The 23,883-nt window shown below is 37.7% G+C and overlaps 4 protein-coding genes across 7 annotated transcripts; all 4 read left to right on the top strand.

Annotated features, from left to right (window-relative positions):
* Window positions 1-551: 551 nt before the first annotated feature.
* Window positions 552-7,232, top strand: LOC111492877 (translocase of chloroplast 159, chloroplastic-like). The gene is made up of 2 exons (XM_023142376.1): window positions 552-5,120; window positions 7,039-7,232. The coding sequence occupies exon 1, from the start codon at window positions 792-794 to the stop codon at window positions 5,118-5,120; it is 4,329 nt and encodes a 1,442-aa protein (XP_022998144.1). The 5' UTR covers window positions 552-791; the 3' UTR covers window positions 7,039-7,232.
* A 729-nt stretch (window positions 7,233-7,961) lies between these two features.
* LOC111492881 lies at window positions 7,962-15,082 on the top strand. 3 transcript variants are annotated; one of them, XR_002719936.1, is made up of 5 exons: window positions 7,962-8,215; window positions 8,650-8,681; window positions 8,851-9,057; window positions 9,934-10,361; window positions 14,876-15,082. XR_002719936.1 is itself a non-coding variant. In XM_023142381.1 (4 exons), exons 1-4 carry the CDS (start codon window positions 7,993-7,995, stop codon window positions 10,252-10,254), a joined length of 783 nt encoding a protein of 260 aa, XP_022998149.1. In that variant the 5' UTR covers window positions 7,962-7,992; the 3' UTR covers window positions 10,255-12,144. The 3 variants fall into 3 exon arrangements, 1 of the variants encoding a protein (XP_022998149.1); XR_002719937.1 differs by lacking the exon at window positions 14,876-15,082 and adding an exon at window positions 14,282-14,299; XM_023142381.1 differs by lacking the exon at window positions 14,876-15,082 and having other exon boundaries at window positions 9,934-12,144.
* On the top strand, window positions 10,097-18,227 carry LOC111492879 (putative indole-3-acetic acid-amido synthetase GH3.9). Of its 2 annotated transcripts, none has more exons than XM_023142379.1 (5): window positions 10,097-10,361; window positions 14,876-14,977; window positions 15,693-16,142; window positions 16,214-16,593; window positions 17,490-18,227. In XM_023142379.1, exons 1-5 carry the CDS (start codon window positions 10,354-10,356, stop codon window positions 18,068-18,070), a joined length of 1,521 nt encoding a protein of 506 aa, XP_022998147.1. In that variant the 5' UTR covers window positions 10,097-10,353; the 3' UTR covers window positions 18,071-18,227. The 2 variants fall into 2 exon arrangements, with proteins under 2 accessions (XP_022998147.1, XP_022998146.1); XM_023142378.1 differs by lacking the exon at window positions 10,097-10,361 and adding an exon at window positions 14,374-14,802.
* A 1,339-nt stretch (window positions 18,228-19,566) lies between these two features.
* LOC111492880 (protein DJ-1 homolog D) lies at window positions 19,567-23,680 on the top strand. Its single transcript, XM_023142380.1, has 5 exons — window positions 19,567-19,764; window positions 19,928-20,044; window positions 20,547-20,987; window positions 22,454-22,816; window positions 23,218-23,680. The coding sequence occupies exons 1-5, from the start codon at window positions 19,696-19,698 to the stop codon at window positions 23,404-23,406; spliced, it is 1,179 nt and encodes a 392-aa protein (XP_022998148.1). The 5' UTR covers window positions 19,567-19,695; the 3' UTR covers window positions 23,407-23,680.
* The last annotated feature ends 203 nt before the right edge of the window (window positions 23,681-23,883 follow it).

A 23,883-nucleotide genomic window follows, 5' to 3' on the forward strand; every position in this document is an offset into this window, starting at 1 on the left:
AAATATTCTAAAATGTTTATTTTATCTAAAAAATATTTTTAAAATTTTTAAAATTTTTAAAAAAATCTAAAAAAAATATTAGAAGAGACAGTTATTTTGAAACCAACTGTCAATACTTTATTTAAAATATAAATTTAAATTCATTAATACTCTTAATTTTTTTTTAAATTTTAAAAATACTTTCAAAATTTAATAAATAATTTATAAATTTTAAAAATACTTTCAACATTTAATAAATAATTTATTTTTTACTTCGTTCGCAACTCATTATAAAATTAAAAGAAATGATTATTTAGAGTGTAGATAAATAATTTATACGATGATTAAAAAATTTCAATTGTTTTTAAATTAATGAAAATTAAAAAATTTAAGGGTGTATTTTTATCAATTTAATATTTAATATATATATTAAAGTAAAAATGAAAATAATTCAACTATAACCTCTTGAATCTTGGTCGAGCGTTCGAATCTTCAATCTGAAATATTTCGAACGAATAAAAGTATTTAAAAGAAATTAAAAAAAATAAAAAAACAGAAAAATCTTCTTCGTCGACTCCAAGCCCTCTGTTGAAGCGCTGAGAGAGAGAGAGAGAGAGAGAGAGAGAGAGAGTTCTTCCCGTCATAATAAAACCTTATCTTTCTCCATTGTTCTATCTCTCTTTCGGAGCCTTCTTCAACTCTCAGCCGCTCCCCACAATTTCCTGTCAACTCGCAGGACCTTGTGGATAAAATTTCCGTTTTCATTCGTTCATTATCCAGTTTTAATTGCCTGATACACTCAGTTCTTGTAGATGGAGTCGAAGGAGTTCGCTCAAGAATCGTCGCTGCAGAACGAAGCCTCCTCAGGTTCTTCTTCGACTTCCGCGTCGTCTTTTACGTCTTCTTCCGTTGATTCACATGTCGATAAACCCTCCGACAAGATGGAGGTTAGTGAAATTAAAACTAGTGTAGGTGGCGATGGGAGAGGTAGTGATGGTGGTGGCTCGGAGAATGAAGGATTTTTGAGTGAGGAGGAGGATTTTGAATCTGCCTTTGATAGACCGATTGTGGGGTATTCTGTGGAAGAAACCCTCGGGAAATCCGTCCAAGCAGGTGATAATGGTAGTTCTTTTGTGAGTTATTCGGCTCCGGTAAGTGTTAGGCCAATTGCGAAGGTTTCTGTTGATTCTGACGTCGAGGAGGAGGAGGAAATGGATGATATGGTGGATGGAGAAGATGATTTTGTTGACAGTAAGAAGGTCGATGAGGTTGATTTTCCCGTGGAAATGGAGGAGAATCTTGAATCCGGTGGAAACAATTTGGGTGATGCTGCTAGTCAAGTGCAAGAAAGAACAGTTGAGTTGTCGGGGAACTCAAAAGAGGGTAATGTGTCTGAAAGTTTAGTAGCTGAGCATGTTGGCTCTGTGGCTGGGGAAGCTGTTAGTGGCGGTAAGCAGGTGGCGGAGGGGGATGAATTGAATGATGTGACAGTCAAACAGCCGCAAATTGAAGAAAGTCTGACGGCTGAGAAGCAGGCAAATAAAGGGATTGAAGTGAATGAGAAAGTGGTTGATGAAGATGTTGAACAATTAAAAGAACAGGAAACTGGTTCTTCTTCTGAAGACAAAGCTGATTTGCGTGATCGAGCAAGCTCGGAGGTTTTAGAATTAGCTGATGGAAAACGAGAAGCAGAAACGGAAAACAGAAGTGTTGTGGCTGAGAAGCAGGCAGATGGGGAGATTGAATTGAATGACAAGGTGGCTGCAGAAGATGGAGAGCAGTTAAAACATTCAGATACTAGTTCTCGTTCGGAGGTTGAAGCCGTTGTGGACGAAGGAAGTGTTGTAGCTGAGAAGCAAGCAGATGGGGAGATTAAATTGAATGACAAGATGGATGCTGAAGATGTAGAACAGCTAACCAAATTGGATACTGTTTCTGATGTCGACAACAAAGCTGACCAGGATGATCGACCAAACGCCAAGGTTTTGGAACAAGTAGATGAATTTACTGGCGCAGGTGGAGATGACAAAACCTTGGATGAAAGTCCATTGGTATCAAGGACAGATGCTGTCGGTAAACTGGAGAAAATAAAGGATGTGGAAAATAGAGAGACTGTAGATTTGTTACTTGGAGCTGCTAAATTGGATAATGGGGTGGAGTCTGTTGACAAGAATTCTGTGGTTTCAAGCTCTGAGATTGACAATAAGGTGCCGGAAGTCAGTATTGCAGTTGCAACCGAAGAAGCAGCGTCTCGTGGAGTCAGAGCAATATCTGTTGCTGATATTGCAAAAAAGGAAGATTGTGTGGCTACGGATGTCGAAGATCATCGGTCTGATGGAATTGGGGCTTCGACAGTTAATGAAGAACGAGAAACTGAAAACCTCGTTGATTCTGCAGCTGAGACAGGGAAGGAAAAACCGTCTCAGGAGGCAAGTTCTGTGGAAGATAGCGGAATTTCTGATGCTCCCAAGATACTCGAACCAGCTTTGAATGAAGTGTACGGGGAGAAGCGTCGTTTAGAGGAAGAGGGTGTTATTGAGGGTTCTGTTACAGATGGAGAGATTGAAGGTGAGATCTTTGGTAGTTCTGAAGCTGCTAGAGAATTCTTGCAGGAATTGGAAAGAGCCTCAGGAGGTGGTTCCCATTCTGGTGCAGAGAGTTCTATTGATCATTCACAGAGAATAGATGGTCAGATTGTCACAGACTCGGATGAAGCCGACACGGATGATGAAGATGATGGAAGGGAGTTATTCGATTCAGCTGCTTTGGCAGCGCTTCTGAAAGCAGCTAGAGATGCTGGCTCAAATGGTGGCCCTATCACCGTGACGTCTCAGGATGGCTCCCAGCTTTTCTCCGTCGAACGTCCTGCAGGTCTCGGCTCCTCACTTACAACTGGAAAAAATGCTTCCCGCCCAAGCCGTCCTCTCTCGTTTGCCCCATCAAATCCTAGAGTGGTGGATGATTCTGAAAATAAATTGAGCGAAGAGGAGAAAAACAAATTGCAGAAGTTACAGCAGACAAGGGTGAACTTTTTAAGGCTTGTTCAGAGACTAGGTGTTTCTCCGGACGATTCCCTAGTAGCACAGGTTCTATATCGTTTTGGGCTTGTTGCTGGTAGGCCTACTGGTCAGCTATTTAGCTTCGATAATGCAAAGAACACTGCTATTCAGCTTGAAGCAGAAGAAAAGCAAGATTTAAACTTCTCATTGAACATACTTGTGCTTGGAAAATCAGGTGTAGGAAAGAGTGCTACTATAAATTCAATTTTCGGGGAAGATAAATCTCCAATCGATGCGTTTACGCCTGGTACAACTACAGTGAAAGAAATTACTGGGACGGTAGAAGGTGTTAAAGTCAGGATTTTTGATACACCTGGTCTTAGATCATCTTCATCTGAACGTAGAATCAACAACAGAATTTTATCCTCAATTAAGAATGTAATGAAGAAAAACCCTCCTGATATTGTTCTTTATGTGGACCGGTTGGATAACCAAACCCGAGATCTTAATGATCTGCTATTATTAAGATCGGTATCTAGCTACCTCGGTTCTTCCATCTGGAAAAATGCTATCATTACTCTAACTCATGCTGCCTCTGCTCCACCAGATGGTCCATCTGGTACCCCTTTGGGTTATGAGGTGTTTGTAGCTCAACGCTCTCATGTTCTTCAGCAAACAGTTGCTCAGGCTGTTGGTGATCTGCGTATGCTGAATCCATCTTTAATGAACCCAGTTTCGCTTGTTGAAAACCATCCCTCTTGTAGAAAGAATAGAGAAGGTCAGAAGGTGCTTCCAAATGGTCAAAGTTGGAGGTCCCAGTTATTACTATTATGTTTCTCTATTAAAATCCTGGCTGAAGTGGGGAATCTTTCAAAAGCTCCAGAGACATTTGACCACAGGAAGCTTTTCGGTCTCCGTGCTCGCTCACCTCCTCTTCCATATTTATTGTCCAGTTTGTTGCAATCCCGCGCACACCCGAAGCTTTCATCAGATCAAACTGGTGAGAATGGTGATTCCGATATCGATTTGGCCGACTTGTCTGATTCTGATCAAGAAGAGGAGGAAGATGAGTACGATCAGCTCCCTCCGTTCAAGCCGCTCAGAAAATCGCAGATTGCTAAGCTTAGCAAAGAGCAAAGGAAGGCATATTTTGAGGAATATGATTATAGGGTGAAGCTGCTCCAGAAAAAGCAATGGAAAGAGGAATTAAAGAGGATGAGAGACATCAAGAAGAAGGGTCAACCTACTGTAGATGATTATGGCTACATGGGGGACGATGATCAGGAAAATGGCAGTCCAGCTGCTGTGCAGGTTCCTCTACCTGACATGGCCCTTCCTCCTTCATTTGATGGTGATAATCCGGCTTACAGATTTCGATTCTTGGAGCCAACGTCTCAGTTCCTGGCGAGGCCAGTCTTGGACACCCATGGTTGGGACCATGACTGTGGGTATGATGGTGTGAATCTTGAACACAGTATGGCCATTGTTAGTCGGTTTCCTGCTGCTGTTACTGTTCAAATCACCAAGGACAAAAAAGAATTCAATATCCACTTAGATTCCTCGGTCTCTGCTAAGCATGGAGAAAATGGTTCAACTATGGCAGGTTTTGACATTCAAAATATTGGTAGACAACTTGCATACATCCTCAGAGGAGAGACGAAATTCAAAAATTTCAGAAGGAACAAAACAGCTGCTGGAATATCAGTGACATTCTTAGGAGAGAACGTGTGCCCGGGATTCAAAGTTGAGGATCAGATTACACTCGGAAAGCGCATTGTATTGGTTGGTAGCACTGGCACCGTTCGATCTCAGGGCGATTCTGCATTCGGGGCTAATCTGGAAATGCGGCTCAGAGAGGCCGACTTCCCAATCGGACAAGATCAATCATCACTTGGTCTATCTCTTGTAAAATGGAGAGGAGACATGGCTTTGGGGGCAAACTTTCAGTCACAGTTTTCGGTTGGACGAAGTTACAAAATGGCCGTTCGTGCAGGAATCAACAACAAACTAAGTGGACAGATCTCTGTTAGAACAAGCAGTTCTGACCAACTTCAGATTGCTCTTCTGGCTATCCTTCCAGTTGCCAGGGCTATCTACAACAAGCTACATCCTGGAGTTGCTGAAAATTACTCAACCTATTAGGTTATGTTTCATCTTTATATCTCTTTTTGTTAATTCTGTCGGCATTGAACCGTAGGTTATAAATTGAGCACTTTCTGTTTTATTATTTTTCCTGAATAAGGCAGATTCTATTGATCTATAGATTTGAATCTTCGCTTTCATGTTGTTCTTTTCGATTTCGTATGATCTAAAACTGAGGAGATAGCTAGAAAATGTATTGTCCAATCCTTTAAATGTAGGTTCATACCCCTTTGAGATATCTTTGTAGGTGTCCTTTTTGACTGTGAAATGTTGGGGGAATTTAGCATGTTTTAGATGTTCTGGAATATTGGAAACTGAAAAACCTTATACCAGGCCAACCTTTTGTCTCTTGAAGTTCAGACGAAGCTTGCACGGTCACATGCTTCGCCTTCTTGCTAGTATAAATCCTTTACCCCTCAGCATCATGCAGTTCTGTTCTTCGTGAATGTATTCATTTTTGTTTTGAGTTTTGTTTATTCTTTTTTATTTTTTTTTTATTTTTTTTTATTTTTATGATTGATATTACTGATGAGTCATAGTTTATGTGATATCCCACATCGATTGAAGAGGAGAACGAAACATTCTTTATAAAGGGTGTGGAAACCTCTCTCTAGCAGACACATTTTAAAAATCTCGAGGGAAAGCCCAAAAAGAAAAGCTCGAAGAGGACAATATCTGCTGGCAATGAGCTTGGGTTGTTAGCTTCACCCACGTCAACCCAGCTCTTTAGACAACTAAGTTTCTAACATCTGAAACCCTTACTACCGTGTAAGAGTAAAATTGAAAACATTGAACAACCCTACCAGAACTGACTAAAGTGATGTTGGTCAGCCGGAGGAGGCTTGTCGTTGGAAGTTATATAATCCTCCCTTGACTGATGCTCGGTTGGAGGATTGTCGTCGGAAGGTATATAATCCTCCCTCTAACTGATGCTCCTGTTATTCCCTCCCGGCCTTTTTCCTCCCATTTTCATTCTCTCTAACCTGCAACCACTTCTATTTAAATTCCTCTCCCATTTTATAGGCAAGAAGACCTATTGACTCCCTGTGAGATCCCACATCGGTTGGGGAGGAGAATGAAACATTTTTTATAAGAGTGTGGAAACCTCTCCCTATTAGACGCGTTTTAAAAACCTTGAAGAAAAGCTCGAAAGAGAAAACCTAAAGAGGACAATATTTGCTACACTCCCTCTTGCTTGCATGCGAAGACACACACCCATTTTCATTACCTCTCCCTTCTCTTCTCTCTTGCAAGCCCACCCATTGGTTTTCATTTCCCTTCTCTCTAGTGAAACCCTCTCCTCACTTTCCCACTCATGGTAACTTCCTCTACTGGAGGATGAGTACTCCTCCATTCACTACTTGCTAGGTCACGATCATTTTAGAAATGATATGGGTTCAAAAACATTGAAAAAACATTCATGAAGGCAAAATCCTAGTATGAACAAAGAGAGTAGGCATTGATAGATCAGTTAATTGGCTGGTGAAAAAAATAAGTTCTTTTAAATGTATCTTGAATTGACGGTTGGTTTAAGGGTTGGTCTAACCTTAACTCCAAATGATCCCTGCAGACTTTACCCCACCACCCATGCCTGGAAGTATTCGACTATTCGACTAAACCTACCGTTAGCAGATATTGTTCTCTTTGGGCTTTTCCTTTCGGGCTTCCCCTCAAGATTTTTAAAACGCATCTACTAGTGAGAGGTTTCCACACCTTTATAAGAAATGTTTCGTTTCTTTCTTCAACCGGTGTGAGATCTCATAATCCCAACATCTTCACTGGCACTCGTTCCTCTCTCTAATCGATATCGGACCTCACATATAGTCACTAAAAATGGGTTGTGTTTGTGTTTGGATTTGTAAGAATTAAAATGTTCATGGTTCTGATATTGAATTAATTGTGTTTGTTCGTCTTGCAGGAATGGTAGAACAATAGGAGTAGGAGTACTTCATGAGCTGCTTTTTTTAAAAGTTTTCAACAATGGGGCCTCTTATTCTGACTCACATTTTTATCCCATTGATCTTAATTTTAATCTTAGATTGAATGATGATTAGCAGGAAATTAGTGTGCTAATTGAATTAGCTAATGAAGATTTATATGTTCATGTTATCTTTATATCAAATACAAATAGATTTTGATTCAATTGTACAATACTTTTAAGTCAATTTTTTAGATTTTAGATATGTTTTCAACGTAAATAGCCCAACGTTATGTTTTGAAGTATACAAGTTGCTATGAACACTACGGAAAAATTTGTTCGTGGTTGTAGCAAATCTATTAGTTTATTCAGGTATATCATATCTAAGAGTGTATACAAAGTCCTGAAAATCTAACTCGATTGATCAAAGTCGACAGACAACTGGTGAGGTTGATGGTTGTTAGTGTCAATTTTGCAAATTGCATAACTAAGATGTTGTTCGATTTTGCTATCATTACTAAAACGCTAGTGAAAAATTTGTTCGTAGTTGTAGCACATTTGTTAGTTTTGTTCAGATATAGCATATCTAGGAGTGTACACAAGTTTTAAAATTCTAACTATCAAAGTCGACATACACGAGGTTGATGGTTGTTAAGATGTTGGTCGATTTTGTTATGGGATGAAAATGGTTATTAGTATTTTATTCAATAATTTTTTTTTATTTTTATTTTTTATGAATCAAATTAAATTTAAATTAAATTAAAATTTTAAAAACTATTACGTATAATACAAATAGTAAACATTAAATTGAAACTTTTATAAGGCGAGATTTCACCCAAAAAAAAAAAAAATAAAAAAAATAAGCTAAAAGAAATTATAATTTAACCAAAAAAGGAATGTGCTACTGCCAACAGTAGACCCAAAGACGAGCAAGGTTGCGACGACCGGAGGGAAATGGGGGAAGAGCTGGATGATGAGCGGGAAATCCTGAAGCAAGTTTTTGGCGATTCTTCTGAAGATGAAGACTGTGAAGATCAAACTGTAATAGGAGATTCAGCATATGAAGGGGGCCACATTCGTAGATGGGAGCAAGCCAAGGAAATCAAAGGTTTATGGCTGTGCAGAAGCTTCCTCTCTCCCCAACAAGAATCATCGCTACTCTCTGCAATCCGAAACGGTTCGTCGTCTCAGAATCTATCTGTTACTTTCCTGCAATTTCTTATCTCAAGTTGCTTTGAAAGAGAATATCGAAGAAAATTGAATTTCTCTATGTTTTGATCATTCTTCTTCTTCGTATATTGTTTAAAGAGGTTCTGTTTTCGAATTTGATCCCTGAACTTAAGATTCAGCTGAAGGAACAATAGGATGGAGTTTTTTTTTTTTTTTTTTTTTTTTTTATAAATCAATTNACTTAAGATTCAGCTGAAGGAACAATAGGATGGAGTTTTTTTTTTTTTTTTTTGTTTAATTTATAAATCTTTGAGAAGAGTTTTTTTTTTACCCTTCTTTTTGAGATTGTAGATATTTGAGCAAGTTTGTGAATGTTTAAGAAACTATTTCTGTGGTAATCTCACATGATTAGAGACTATTTCTGTATTGTTGTTCTTTCAGAAGGGTGGTTCATGGAAGCCTCTCAAAATCAGGTAACTTCAGTTTTAATCTTGATAATTTTATTGGTGATCTATTATATTGATTTTATTTCTAGAAATGAACTCTTCTAGGAGAACTTCATAATTCTGCGCTGTTGCTGGATTTTGTTCTTGAAATGTAGACTTAATAATATCCTTATCTACTGTTACATTATCTGTTCAGGCCATGAGGTTTGGAAACCTTCCAACATGGGCTGCTGAACTTTCAGATTCCATTCATGAGGCAGTGCTTTCAAGTAACCACATGACAGATCCTTTGATTGTAGACCGCCATAATGGAGTTAAGATTGATTGTCCTCTTCCTTCAGATATTTTGTGGAGAGAACCACTCTTTGATCAAATGATAGCTAACATGTATCAACCAGGTGAGGTGCGAAGATGCCCATTTCCTTTCTATTGATTAGACATTTGTTAACCACGATTGGTTGGCTTAGCAGTTCATAAGAGCCATGTTATAAAGAGTTTAGAAGGAATGAGTTCAAGCCATAGTAATCGATTTAGGATTTAATATTTTCCTGACAACCAAATGTAGTCAGGTGGTTGTTTCATGAAAATAGTCGAGGTACGTGTAAGCTGACTCAAATATCATAAAAGGCGAGAGAAAAGAAGATTAGATATCTGTTTGAAGTGAACCTGTAGGACCATAGCTTCAAGGGCTTTAAGAGGCTGTTTGAATACCTTTTCTTTATGTAGAACCATATAACTTGTTTGGTAGGATAATTTTTAAAACACCCCTTGTTTTAGTAGAATGCAATTTTTAGAGTCAGTTTGCAAAACAGTTTCTGCAAACAGAATTTAGAGAATAACATTTTAGCCGCCTAGATTGTGATGCTCGGTCTGTCAAGATGATGGGTGTAGTTACTTGTAGTAGTAAGTAGCGAGAGGAGAAGAGGAGAGGGAGAGGACGCCTTATTTTATTTATTTATTATTATTTTTTTTATAGCGGTATTATGCCAAAAGTATAGTATCTTGATTAAGTCATTTCATATCTCTTTTATGAATTCTGTTTTTACTAGTTCACTTCTATGATTTGTCCAAATTCTGCACACTTCAATCTCTGTCATGATAGAGTAGATTTCCAGATGTTTTGTTAATCTGATGAAAATGGTTTTTGAATGGCATGGTTAAAACATATTAGGGTATGATATTCAAGAAAAGTTATATCTGACATTGCTATCTTCATTCACTGTATTTATTTCATTCACCTAGACATTGTTACAACTCCATTCTAATATTTTTCATAAAGGGGATCTGTGCACATGTTGACCTGATGCGCTTTGAAGATGGAATTGCCATTGTCTCACTCGAGTCACCGTGCGTGATGCATTTTACTCGAGTTGATGAAACTTCCTGTGATCCTACTAGCAAGGGAGAAGTCGATGTATCGATGTCAAAAGTGCCCATATACCTAAACCCAGGATCGGTTGTTTTATTGTGGGGTGAAGCTCGGTACCTCTGGAAGCATGAGATAAATCGTAAGCCGGGGTTTCAAATGTGGGAAGGCCAGGAACTCACTCAGGGGAGGCGAACTTCCATCACACTGAGAAAGCTCTGTCAAGTTGATTAAGGAGTTAACAGTTGGGCGTTGCATTTTGTTCCATGTTCGTTCTTTGTTGTGTTGCATGAATGAGTTAGCAGAACGTGGCTCGGAACGATTAGTCGCTATATGACAAGGTATCTTCAGTTCACTCTCGATTAGGTTTTACATCGAGCAATTGTTTGGTTCATTGTTTATAGAATCAGTCTGCAGTAATCAGTATTCTGGAATAAACTTGAAAGATTTTGTGATTAATGCCTAATGATTATATGTTGATCACAAAAGGGGGGGAGGAAAGGAGGGATAAGTGTACTAATTACTTCCATGACTTAGGATCGGGACAAAGCTATGCTAAAAAACGTGTTGTTCTCATCACTTGCCTTCGTAAATCTGAAACCTCCTTTGCCCTCAAAATGTGTTGAGGCACAACATGAGGTACCAGATTGACAAGCAAATTTTGAACGCTACATATGATTTCAAAATAACATGAGTCAGGGACAGTTAATGAGATGATGAGGACAAACTTTTTCATTGGAGAAAGGTAAGTCTTGACTCACCAACTATTTCTCCTAAATGACCATTCAATCATCACTTTGCTTCAAACATTTGAAACGTCCTCTGCCTTGAAAGATGAATGGATGAAGTTAAGAACTTTAATTGTGAAGCATGACACACCATAAGAAAAAAGTACTTCACAAGATCGCAAAAGAAAATGTAAAGTTGACGGTCGATCAGGTAGCCAAAAGACATACATTAATAAGGGTATATGGTCGGAAGGAAGCCCGTAGAAATGTTGAGTTGGAGGTAGGACAAATATTTTTGGGCAAGAGGAAATTGACCATGAAATTATGGGTCGTGGTAATAAAAAAGAACATAAAATTTAGAATAAAAAGTATACTTTATGTTAATTGTGTTGATGAGAATTGTGTATAGAGACTACAAACATATTCACTCGATATCTTGATTCAGGGAGAATCGTTACAATCTATGTGATACAGAAGACACGAGATAAGATTATGGTATAATCTGTGTCGTGCTGTATAAGGTCTCATATCGATGAAAACAGTGTCCCTCGGTTCTATATTCATAGTCTTCTTCTTACTTAGTCAATATAGGACTTCAACAATCCTTCCCTCAAATAGCCATCTATCAATGTCGGTTTACTAACTACCATAAATCTCTACCCTGAGTTCACCTTTGACATAACTAAGTTAGTGATGAGCGTTTAACCAAAGCAAGTTTCTTGAGCCTTTATTGAAGTGCTTTATGAGGATAGAAAGCATTTAGCACAGTCAATACTTAGAATAGAAATTTAAAAAGCAATCCAGTTTGAGAAGACAAAGTGCATGTCCCACCATATATATCAATTGGTAATGCTCTTTTGTATTTCCCAAAGCAATGAAATCACACCCAAATGGCTCCCCAATTACACATTCATTAGGGTCTCCCTAAAAGCTGCCTAGAACACCTATTGTTTGGTACATTTCTTATTCTTCACAAAAAGGGTTTTTTTTTTTTCCTTTATGGTTTCTGATGCAATACTTGCCTTTTTTTAATCCTTTGTAAAGCTATTATGGTGCTTCCCACTTACACTTGAATTGAATTACTTTTGCAAAGGATTAAACTCACCTATTGCTATTGCTCCCACGTTGTTGTAGCCCTAACCATGAAGAAATGCTAAGAAAGTTCGAAAGATAAGAGTGTATGTGTATTCATACTGAGATTGTTTAACGAATAGTAAAAATCTATGGTTGGTTTGATAATGTTTTTGTTCGTTTGTCTTGTTTTGAATCTCTGTTCTCAGGAAAATCTCTAGCAAGAAATTCTTAGTGAATATATTTAACAAACCCTGAAAACGTTACCTTGTTTGACAATCTTTTTATTCATTCATTGCTTTTTATACCTCATTTGATATATATATTCTTGTTTGTTCTTCATTGGTTTACTGCAAATTCTAACCATTCATGCTTCATTTGATAACATTTTTGTTCATTTTTCGTTCCCTGTATTCTTTTTCTGTTCTCCAAGAAACTTCAAGACAAATATCATGGAATACAGCTTCTTTATCTTGAATAAAAATACGAACAATAGATTAGTTTAAACAGATCTTTGAATTATACGGACTTATTTCATAAGACTCCTAATATCTGTCAATAGTTCCTAGACCATCATATCAATGGCTTTCTAATGGGTAAAAGTAGCAAGATATTGCCACGAAGGTTTGTCTCAGAGGTTGGATTCATAAAAGAAAGCCTGATTCCACATTACTAACGATAATGGGTGTACAAATTCAGAGAAATGGGTAGGACAATCCAAACCTTTTTTGGTTAAGATCGTGGATTATTGTTCTAAAGTACATATGAATGGTTGGAAATTAACAAAGTAAGGATAAAAAGACTTCCATGAAGCTATTGGAAGACAAGACCAAATATATTTAACCTACTTGGTGCATAAAAAACCCGAGCTAAAGCTACCTCCTATCCAATCAAAACACTTACGGGAGGCAGCAGTGGAGAATTTTTCGCAATGGGTGAATCACTGATCTCAAGGGAAATAGTATATCAATTACGATTGAACTATGCTCACTTTAATGACAAAGTTTCTTGAAAAATGAATTCTTTGAAACCATAAGTTTACGCCTCGTGGATGAGTTCGTGCAACTAAGAAAATTAGGTATCAAGTCTGTTGCCCATAAATTTAAAGTGGGTAATCTTCGAAAAATTGATTTTTACCTTTTAGACTTGAATTCACGTGACGTAACTGGTCGAAATTGAATCAAGTGAAGAAAAACATGCTCTTCAGTTAACGTACAGCTCTAATTCACATGGATTATAAGATTGAAATTGAATCCGACTCAACTTTGTAACTTCAAATTAGACGAACCTACCTCGTAACTCAAATACGCGGAAATAATTGAAAGGAATAAGGAAAAGTTTCAAAAAAATATTCACCACCATAACATCTTACTCAGAAAAGGAAGAACTTAACATCCAATCAACCAAGATATGCATCTCATAGCTGCCAGCCAAAAACAAGAAAGATCATACACACGAGCACAAAAATCTTAGTAAATGCTAAACTATGTTTCTTAAAAGATGCTAAGATTTATGGCGATTGTTGGTCTCCACGTAGGAGCTTTCTTCCATTAGCTGCTTATAATGGGCATTAAGCATCTTGGGGATTTTAATGGATGGTTGAGCTCATATTCCTTCCCTTTTTCATTAGAAAAAAGAGGTAACTTTGATCAAATCCAGCTCTCCATAAAAGAGAGGACAAGACATGTCTGGATTAATGTCTAAAAAATGGTTCTCTATTAACGAATATATATATAACTTTAAGGCTACATTGGGATGCTCTTCCTTGAAAATGACACCTTAGCTTGTTTACCTTGTTGTACAATTATGTCCTTCTAGCTAACTATAACATGGAGAGGTTGCTAGCCGATATTGTCTGCTTTGGTCCTTTACGTATTGATGTCAGCCTCACGATTTTAAAACTCGTCTATTAGAGAGAGGTTTCCACACCCTTATAAGGAATGTTTCATTCTCCTCTCCAACCAAGTTGGGATCTCACAATGCACCCCCTTTGAGAACCAGCGTCCTCGCTGGCACACTGTCGGGTGTCTGGCTCCGATACCATTTGTAATAGTCCAAGCCCACCACTAGTAAATATTGTCCGCTTTGACTCGTTACGTATTGTCGTCCGTCTCACAATCTTAAAACGTGTCTGTTAGGGAGAAGTTTCCACACTCTTATAAGGAATGCTTTGTTCCTCTCTCCAACTGACGTGGGACCTCTCAATTAGTGTAATCCAAATTTAGCTTAGTAAATAACATACCAATAACATACCAATTACTGTTTTTCATGATTCAATCTCTCATTTTACAGTTATTGAACTGAAAAAGAATCTTAGAGTCGGTTTGGTTGGAAAGATTTGGAAGTGGAATGGTAATTGGGTTTTGAAACCGGGTAGGAGGTTTGTATGTCAAAAAGTCTTGTACTACTTGTAATGACCCAGGTTCAGGATTTGAGTCTGTTGCCTCTGACTTTTGCTGCAGAAGGTCGAGACATGGAAATGAAAACGAGTCAGTGGGGTTGGAGACAAGAGTCGGATTCTTTCTTCGGCGTCTAAGATTTGAAGCTAAACAAACCCTATAAAATGCCCCAACTGGGGTTTCTCACAACATCAAAAGCACTGAACTTTGTGTTCCCTCCTACAAAACTTTCCATCATTTTCTCATCATCCAAACAAACCGTCAAAAACCGTCATGAATGGAAAGAAGCTCGAGTACAAGGGAGAGGAGGCGTTGAAGGAGATTGAGAGACTGACAAAACATGCCGATGAAGTTCAACAAAACATCCTTAAAGACATCTTAAAGCAAAATGGCGACACAGAATATTTGAAAAACTACATTAAAATTAACGAAAAATGTTGTTCTTCAGACGACATCGTTGCAGAATTTAAACGTTGTGTTCCTGTTGTCACTTTTAGTCGCATTTTCCCTTACATTCAGAGAATTGCAAATGGCGAAGACTCTTCTCTTATTAGTGGCCATAAAATAACTGAGCTGTTATGCAGGTTTTGTTCCTTTCTTTGTTTGGTTCATTCACGTAATTTTAACGTTTTAACCTTTCGAGTTTGTTCTTTTCAGCTCGGGGACTTCTAATGGTAAGCCTAAGATGATGCCATCAACTGAAGAAGATCTCGACCGTCGCACGTTTCTTTATAATCTCATCATGCCTATAATGAACCAGTACGACGTCTTTTCCTATTCAAGACTATGTTTGAGAATGCTTTTATAGGTTGAACTTGACTTAGTTGATCCATGATTTATATTTCATCTTTCGTTTTCCTTTCATTTGTTTCATGAAATATCGATCATTTTCGATTCTTTGAGAGAAGAGGCGACTCCCCCACAAAGAGGGTCATAATGACCAGGCCGAGACAACTGTTGTTCTATTTTAGTGTTTGTTTGCCCCAACATCATACAAAGAATTACGTATGGAAAATATTGAAAACGTCCTTTCAAGTAACATTAGTGTGTGTCTCGGTTGTTGATACCCCATATAGTGAGGAACAAAAGTGTAATAGCCCAAGTCCACCGATAGTCGATATAGTTCTCTTTGGACTTTTCCCCTTAAGGTTTTTAAAACGCGTTTACTAGGAAGAGGTTTCTGTTAGGTTGGATGATGCCGTGACCTTTATGTGTCACAACCTCACATATATATAAGAGATGTGTACAATGAAGATGGGCCTTGATCTACAATGACAAATCAGGAAACCAGAAGACAGCAGCTCTAGTTTAACCTAGTTTATGATAAATTTGAACCTAGTTCAACTAGTTTCGATATTAGAAATCCACAACAACAAAAGATTGATATGCAGAGCTAACATTTGATTGTAAGACGGGAGATCGAACCTTCACTAAGTTATGCACGAGTTAACGTGCAAAATGTAAAATAATGCAGGTACATCTGTGATTTGGACAAAGGGAAGGCCATGTTCTTATACTTTGTGAAGCAAGAAACCTCCACACCCTGTGGCCTACCGGCTCGCACGGTGCTGACCAGCTACTACAAGAGCAAGCACTTCAAATGTCGTGCCCGTGACGACCCTTTCAATGACTTCACTAGCCCCGACCAAACCATCCTCTGCAATGACTCCAACCAAAGCATGTACTGCCAACTTCTCGCCGCCCTCCTCCACCGCCGTCATGTCCTCCGCCTCGGCGCCGTCTTTGCCTCCGCCTTCCTCCGTGCCATCTCCTTCCTCGAATGCAACTGGCTTCTCTTATGTAACGACATCCGCTCTGGCCAGCTCAATCCAATCATTACCGACCCCAGTTGCCGCTCTGCCATGACGACATTGCTCTCGTCACCTAACGCAACCCTAGCTGACCAGATCGATGGCATTTGCAGGTAAGACTCTGAGTTGAATATGTTCAAAATTATATTCACATTAGCTGGTGACATAAAATTATGAATCCTAGGCGAGAGTCATGGAAGGGGATTCTATGCCGACTTTGGCCACGAGCGAAGTACATCGAGGCGGTGGTGACAGGGTCGATGGCGCAGTACGTGGCAGCGCTGGAGTATTACAGCGGCGGGAAGCTGCCGTTGGTGTGCACGATGTATGCTTCATCGGAGTGCTATTTTGGGATAAACTTGAAGCCATTGTCGAAGCCGGGAGAGGTGACATTTACATTGTTGCCGAACATGTGTTACTTTGAGTTGTTGCCGTTGGGAGAAAACGGTGAGGTGTGGACGGAGGCTTACGGTCAGGACGAGGAAGTGCCGCCGAGCAAGCTCGTCGGCTTGGTTCATGTCAAGATTGGTTGCTTTTATGAACTCGTCGTCACAACCTTCTCCGGTAAGAATAATATTCCTGGATATTCTCAAACTTTATATATAAATATTTTAAAGTTTTCATTTTAATCGCTTTATATTTAATTTAGCATTAATATGAATATTTAAAATTATAATACTTAAAAAAAAAAATCTTTTTTTATTTTAAAAATATTTTTAAACATTTAATAATGTTCCAAAAAATACTGAATTTCTAAATAGTTTCATCCATTCCGCTCTGTTTTAAAAATTTTTAAAAATATGTTAAAAAATATCCATAAAATTTTAAAAGTGGCATTAAAATTACCTTTCTCTTATTAAAAAATGGTTCAAAATTTACAATATATAGATAAAAACTATTTTATTGTTACTTTATAACATTTATGAGTATTTTTTTGAAACTTGTAATGCTATTAAATGAAATTTTTGAAAACTTGAAAGGTATTTTTGAAATAAATTATTAACGGTTTGATACAAGAATATTTTTTTTTTTTTTAAATTTAAAGATATTTTTAAAAGTTTTTAAAAATTTAAAAGTATAATATAAAAAGTAAAATTTAAGATTATTTTTATTAATTTAGCTATGAAAAAATCAAAATTAAGACCTTTTATTCCTTTCTCATTTAAAAAGTTTTTAATAATTTTTTATTCATAATAATTGGATTTTAAACATCCCACTAATATTCTTACTCTCTAATTTTTTATTTAAAAAATATTTAATAAATCTTTAAATTTTAAGGTTGAATTACTTCAATTTTTTAAAATCAACAAAAAAAAAATGTTTGTAATGTTTTAATTTTTTTATATAATATATTTGTGAATTTTAAAAAAAAGTGAAATAAAAAGTCTAGAAAATTATTACGTAATAATAGTTTGATATATATATTTGGAAATATGGTATTGGTATTCATTTGTGATCAGGGTTGAACCGTTACCGGATCGGCGACGTAGTCCAGGCGAGAGGGTTCCACAACAGAGCACCACACTTCCGATTCATCTGCAGAAGGAACGTCGTTCTCAGCATCGACAGCGACAAGACCAACGAACAAGACCTCCACAAAAGCATCGCCATAGCCAAGAAGCTTCTCGAGCCCTACAACGCTCTTCTCGTCGAATACACCAGCTTCGCCGACACCTCCTCCGTCCCTGGCCACTACGTCTTGTACTGGGAGATTCGCCTTTACTCTCCAAATCTCAACTCCACCGCCGTCCTCGATTTCTCGATCGTGCTTCAGGATTGCTGCATTGCCGTCGAAGAACACCTGGATTACGTGTATCGAAGGTGCAGAGCCAAGGACAAGTCGATCGGGCCGCTGGAGATTCGTCTCGTTAGGGTTGGAACGTTCGATGCGTTGATGGATTTGATCATCGCGCAAGGGGGATCGATGAATCAGTATAAGACGCCGAGGTGCGTTAATTCTAACTCTGCTGCGATTGGATTGCTGGATGCTCATTTGGAACGCTCGGTTTTTAGCCCTAGGGATCCGATTTGGGTTCCCTGATTGATTGATTAATTGATTGTAATTTGAGATGCTCTGCTTCTGGATGGATTGTGTTTTCATTGAATTTTTAAATTTTAGACTCCCTAATTAACGTGAGAATTAAATATTTGTATTTGATATTACATCATAAAAGCAATTTGTGGCTACATTCATCCAACTGTTGCAGCTTTCCTCTAGTGCTTCTGATTGAACTTTGCTCAAAGAATTAAGATCATTGAGAGCTGTGGATTGAGCATCTTGAATGAAAGCCCTGCCATATTCCCAATGTCATCAGATGTGCTCTCCAGGTATTTCATCTTCAAAGACATTGGCATTTACCACTTTTGATATCTTCTTTTCGATCTTGATGGCTTCATCTCGTAAAAACCATCCATCTCTCGCCCGAGGTTGCTGTATGAATCCTGAATCATTTCCATCCCTTCCTCCAAACTTCTCAGTTTTAACTGCTTCTTGGATTGTTCATAAACTGCTTCTGAGTGCTTTAGCGCAATGCCTATGTGATCTTCTAGTTTTCTTGATGTTTGATCCATTTTTGTAATTGAATACCAGTAGAGTTCAAGGAATGAACAATTTGATATGAATTTTGCAGCAGAGATTTCGATTTTTCCTTAGTGGTTCTAACTTGATCAAGATTAAGTTCTCTTTTGGTTTGAGTTTAATTTAATTTGGCCTCTGTTTTCAAAACCTCCGATTTGATCATTATGGTTACACCGATTCACCGTGCTGATATTGTCCTCTTTGGGTTTTCTCTTTTGGACTTCCCCTCAAGGCTTTAAAACACGTTTGCTAGAGAAGGTTTCCACACCGTGGTTCGTTCTACTCCCCAAAGAATGTGGGTCTTTGGACTTTCCCGACTTCGGGGCCAGCGTCCTTACTGGCACACCACCTCGTGTCTACCCCCCTTCAGGGAATAGCGAAAAGGCTGGCACATCGTTCGAAACTTAGCTCTGATACTATTTGTAATGACCCAGATACACCGTTAGTCGATATTGTCCTCTTTGGACTTTTCCTTTCGGGCTTGCACATCGTCTGAAACCTGACTCGATCCACATTTGTAGATATTGTTTTTTTGGGGTTTTCTTTACGATCTTTCCCTCAAGGCTTTAAAATGCCTCTGCTAGTGGAAGGTTTCCACACCTAGTTTGTTCTCCTCCCCAACCAATGTGAGACATCACCGTTTAATTTTTCATGGTTATTTTTGAATTTTTTTAAAAAATTAAAGTGTATTAATTAAACTTTAAAATAAGTTAAGGATATGTATTTTTTTTTAGATATAATATAAAATATAAGAGTTTTTATTTTTTTATTTTTTATTTTATTAATTTAGGGAAAAAAAATATTTATATTCGTCACTTTTTAAAATTGTTTTAAAAATAATAATGGAGAGTTTTTCCGCTCGTTAAGTTCATAAATATAAAGTATAATTTAAGCTAATAATGATGATAATTATAATAATAATCTAGCGATTGATCGTTGTTCTCTATAAATAAATAAAGGAAAAATAGGTGGCGCCAGACGTGCGCTATATATTAATCCTAAACTCGATCGTCGAGATGAGGATATTCTCATTTTCCCACCGTTTGTTTGGGAAGAACACTAAAGCGGAGTTTGAAGTTGATTAGGACATGGCTCAATCCAAATCCAAATCCAAATCTGTTCTCCTCCTCTGCGGCGATTTCATGGAAGACTATGAGGTCACTTCCTTCTTCTTTTCTCGATTTGGAATTTCTGATTGATACTAATGTCTGTTTTTTTTCTTCTTCTTCTCTGATCATTATTTTGAATCGCTCTGTTTAAAATGAATCCATATGGAACTTCTAGACGAACTTAGATGCTTTCGCTTGATTTCGATTGCAGGCGATGGTCCCATTTCAAGCGCTAATCGCATATGGAGTTTCAGTGGATGCTGTTTGTCCGGGGAAGAAGGCTGGTGATATCTGTCGGACCGCTATTCATGACTCGTTAGGTCATCAGGTATCTTATTCTCCTTATTTCCTTTCATGACTCAACTTAGTATTTTGAACATTTTCTTTTATCCCACTATGTCTTGCACTACCCTACAATATCCAATTCATGTTTTGTTTGATTAATTTTGAATTTGGTAAAAAGCGCATATGGTCCCGTACTTCCAATTTTCTAAAACTATTTTCAAATTTGTAATGGGTTAGTTTTATCATGAAAAATATTGTTAAGATTAATGAAATTTATAACCTACGTAGTCTATAAACTGATTAGGAACTGAATTTATTTGTAAATTACAAATGCTAAATTGATAGCTGAGATTATATTTTTACAAATTTTAAAGTACAAGGACTAAATTGTTACTAACTTGAAATTGCTACAATTTTGAAAGTTTAGAGACTCAAGTATAGAGACTACATTGATACAAACTTAAAGTTCATGTATTGGATCATTACTTAAGTTAAAGAATAGGTACCAAAAGTGTCCTTTGAATTTTGTTGTGTGTTTGTTACAGACTTATTCAGAATCTCGTGGGCACAATTTCACATTGAATGCGACTTTTGATGAAATCGATATTGACAAATACGATGGGTTGGTGATTCCGGGAGGACGAGCGCCAGAATATCTTGCTATGAATAGCTTGGTGCAGAGTTTGGTAAGAAAGTTTTCGGAATCTAGGAAGCCAATTGCATCTGTGTGCCATGGACAGTTGATTTTGGCAGCTGCAGGGCTGGTTAGAGGTCGGAAGTGTACAGCATACCCTGCTGTGGGGCCCGTACTAACTGCTGCTGGTGCTTCATGGATTGAGCCAGAAAGTATGGCAGCATGTGTTGTGGATGGTAACATCATCACTGCTGCCACGTATGAGGGGCATCCTGAGTTCATTCAACTTTTTGTCAAGGCACTTGGAGGAAATGTCACTGGATCAGATAAAAGAATTCTATTCCTTTGTGGGGTAAGCTTAAATTTTACAATAAACTTACTTGCATATAGTGTTCTATGCAGTTATTTATTGTAATGTAATGCTCTAATTATTTGCAATCTGATGACACTAGACACGAAATAATTCCAAAGTGCATTCTGAAAGCTAGTATCGTGTATCACAACTGTTGAAGAATTCTCACACTTCAAACAATCCTTTGTTTTTGTTTTTTCAATAATCGCGAGTATCTGGGTCAACTTATGTTCATGACTAATTTTATCTCACAAGTCACTAGACAATTGTTTGACTGTAGAATGTTTTGTTATGAAACTCAAAATTTTAATATCATAGGTAATTGGCTATCATGGGGTTTAAATCCATTCCCCGAAAGTTCCTTTACTTTTTTCTACATGCCCACTGCCAGTTGGCTATCCTACCTAAGTTCACAACTATAAATTTTAACTTCCTATCTCTCTCTTGGCTAAGTGGTTCCTCTCTGAATTTCCTCCAGTTTCCCTCCTTGAAATGGGAGCTTTAGAAATCACATGTGGCATCATTATTGAGGGAAGTGATAGATTAAAAGAATAGGTTTCGGTTTGAATGAGGATTCTCCAAGCACTCCAAACCAACTTGCATGCCTTTTATGATGGTTGGATCAAAATAAAAAAAATAAAAAAAAAACTTCTCTTCATCCTTGTAACTTTGGAAGCCTTAATTCAAATAATAATGTTGGCTGGTGGAAGGTTAGAGGATTGTGTCAAAAAGACATCAGAAAGTTAGATGCTATGGAATACTTGTCAGTGTTAAACCAAACATCATTGCCTTTCTTCCTACTATAATTAATTTTTCTTTTTCTGATACTTTAGTTGTCTCATCCCTTTCTTTATTGTGAATTGTTGGTCTGAAAGGTCACGATCATTCATCTTTTGATGAAGGGTTTATTGAATACCTTGTTCCTCAAAACCATTTTATAAACTAGACATTGGACAGGTACACCCTTGACTAGAGTTCTCTCCCCAGGACTCTCTTCAACTCTCAATCCTGTACCTCAAATGCTACCATTGGACTCTTTTACCTCAAACCACTACATATTTGCACAAGTGAATCGAAGTCTGAGTAGTTTGTGAACTTGCAGAAAATCTCTTATCATTTTTATTTCATAATAGAGGATGCTGTACTTTGATTGAAATGGCATCCTTCCTGCTATCGGTTTTTGTTTTTCTCTATTTTTCTACCCTTCCAATAATTTGTAGTCATATCCATTAATTTGGAATATTGAGCAATTTTATGTGTCAGCTCCATGCTTTTTCCATTATTAAGTTCTTAGGGAATAAAGCCATTTACTGGGTTTTGGCTGTTTTAAAGTCATCTTTTGGTTCTTTTTACAACAACTTGAACGGCTGACCTGTTTCTTTTAATCATCTTTTGAAGATTACTGAAGGCATGGTTTCTCATGGCTAATATTACCAAGCTTACTTTTCTATATTTTTCAATTTCAGGATTACATGGAGGACTATGAGGTAACTGTTCCATTTCAATCCCTTCAAGCTCTTGGTTGTCATGTTGATGCAGTTTGTCCCAAGAAAAAGGCTGGCGATAGCTGCCCAACTGCTGTCCATGATTTTGAAGGTGATCAAACTTACAGTGAGAAGCCGGGCCATAATTTTATGTTAACTGCTGATTTTGAAGGCTTAGACGCATCGAGCTATGATGCCCTTGTAATCCCTGGTGGTAGAGCACCAGAATATCTGGCCCTGAATGCGCGTGTTATTGCAATCGTGAAGGAGTTTATGGCAGCAAGGAAGCCAGTTGCTTCTATCTGCCATGGGCAACAGATCTTATCTGCGGCTGGTGTTCTTCAGGTATTTGACATGATCGTAAATGACAATGAAATGAAATCATACCTCCCCATCATGGAACAACGACAGTCTGTTACGAACCAATAACACCCCAGAAACTTGTTTGAATTTAAAAATGATGAATCAACAATTCGTTTTGGTAATCACCTTGTTTTAACCGACCGTTTGGTGTTTTCAATGGATTGCCATCTCAAGGGGTTGCTCCCATCAGACTTTTTAATTAGAATATGGATTCAATTATAAATATTCTTTTTAGGTAGTCTAAGAGCTACATATTATTAACTCCATGTATGACTTGTTGAGACATAAAGAGATAATACAATAGTATTTTTTACACCATTATTGTTTCTTCGTTTGTTTGTTCATTTCCCACAGTTCATAGTTTTTTGGTTCTATATATATAGGGAAGGAAATGCACTGCTTACCCAGCCGTCAAACTGAATGTGGAATTGTCTGGGGCAACATGGTTGGAACCCGATCCAATAGACCGATGCTTCACAGACGGAAATCTGGTTACTGGAGCAGCTTGGCCTGGCCATCCTCAGTTCATCTCTCAGTTGATGGCACTTTTGGGTATCCAAGTGGCATTTTGATCATAGTGTAACCAGGTGAGTTCATGTCTGTACTTATTACAAGGGCATACCTGGATATCCACCGGTGAAAAAAAGAGCAGTAAACGTATATGTTCATGTTTTGGATATCAACACTTCCTGTATTTTGCTTTTCCTGCAATGGATGTGTTGTAGCTTCTGTTTCTATTGGATCCCCGTTCCTAGGCTTAGCTTGTACGAATCGTTGTGTTTCGAATAAATGGGTTTCGAATAAATGGGTTCAAGTCATGGTGACCACGAGTTTAAGATTTAATAACTTACGAGTTATTTAGACAATCTTTCTTTCTTCAACAACGATAACAACGTTATTTTTGTCGGAGTACTTTGATGTATCAAGCTTGATTTGTTAACTTACCAACTGAGATTGGGGTGACTTTGACAGAATGGCCTAACTAATTGGACTCAACCAATTTGGCCAACCACACTAACATTGCGATTTTTTGTAGTACTTATGTCTAT

Source organism: Cucurbita maxima, unplaced genomic scaffold (genome assembly GCF_002738345.1).
Source record: "Cucurbita maxima cultivar Rimu unplaced genomic scaffold, Cmax_1.0 Cma_Scf00018, whole genome shotgun sequence".
NCBI classification, from domain to species: Eukaryota; Viridiplantae; Streptophyta; class Magnoliopsida; order Cucurbitales; family Cucurbitaceae; genus Cucurbita; species Cucurbita maxima.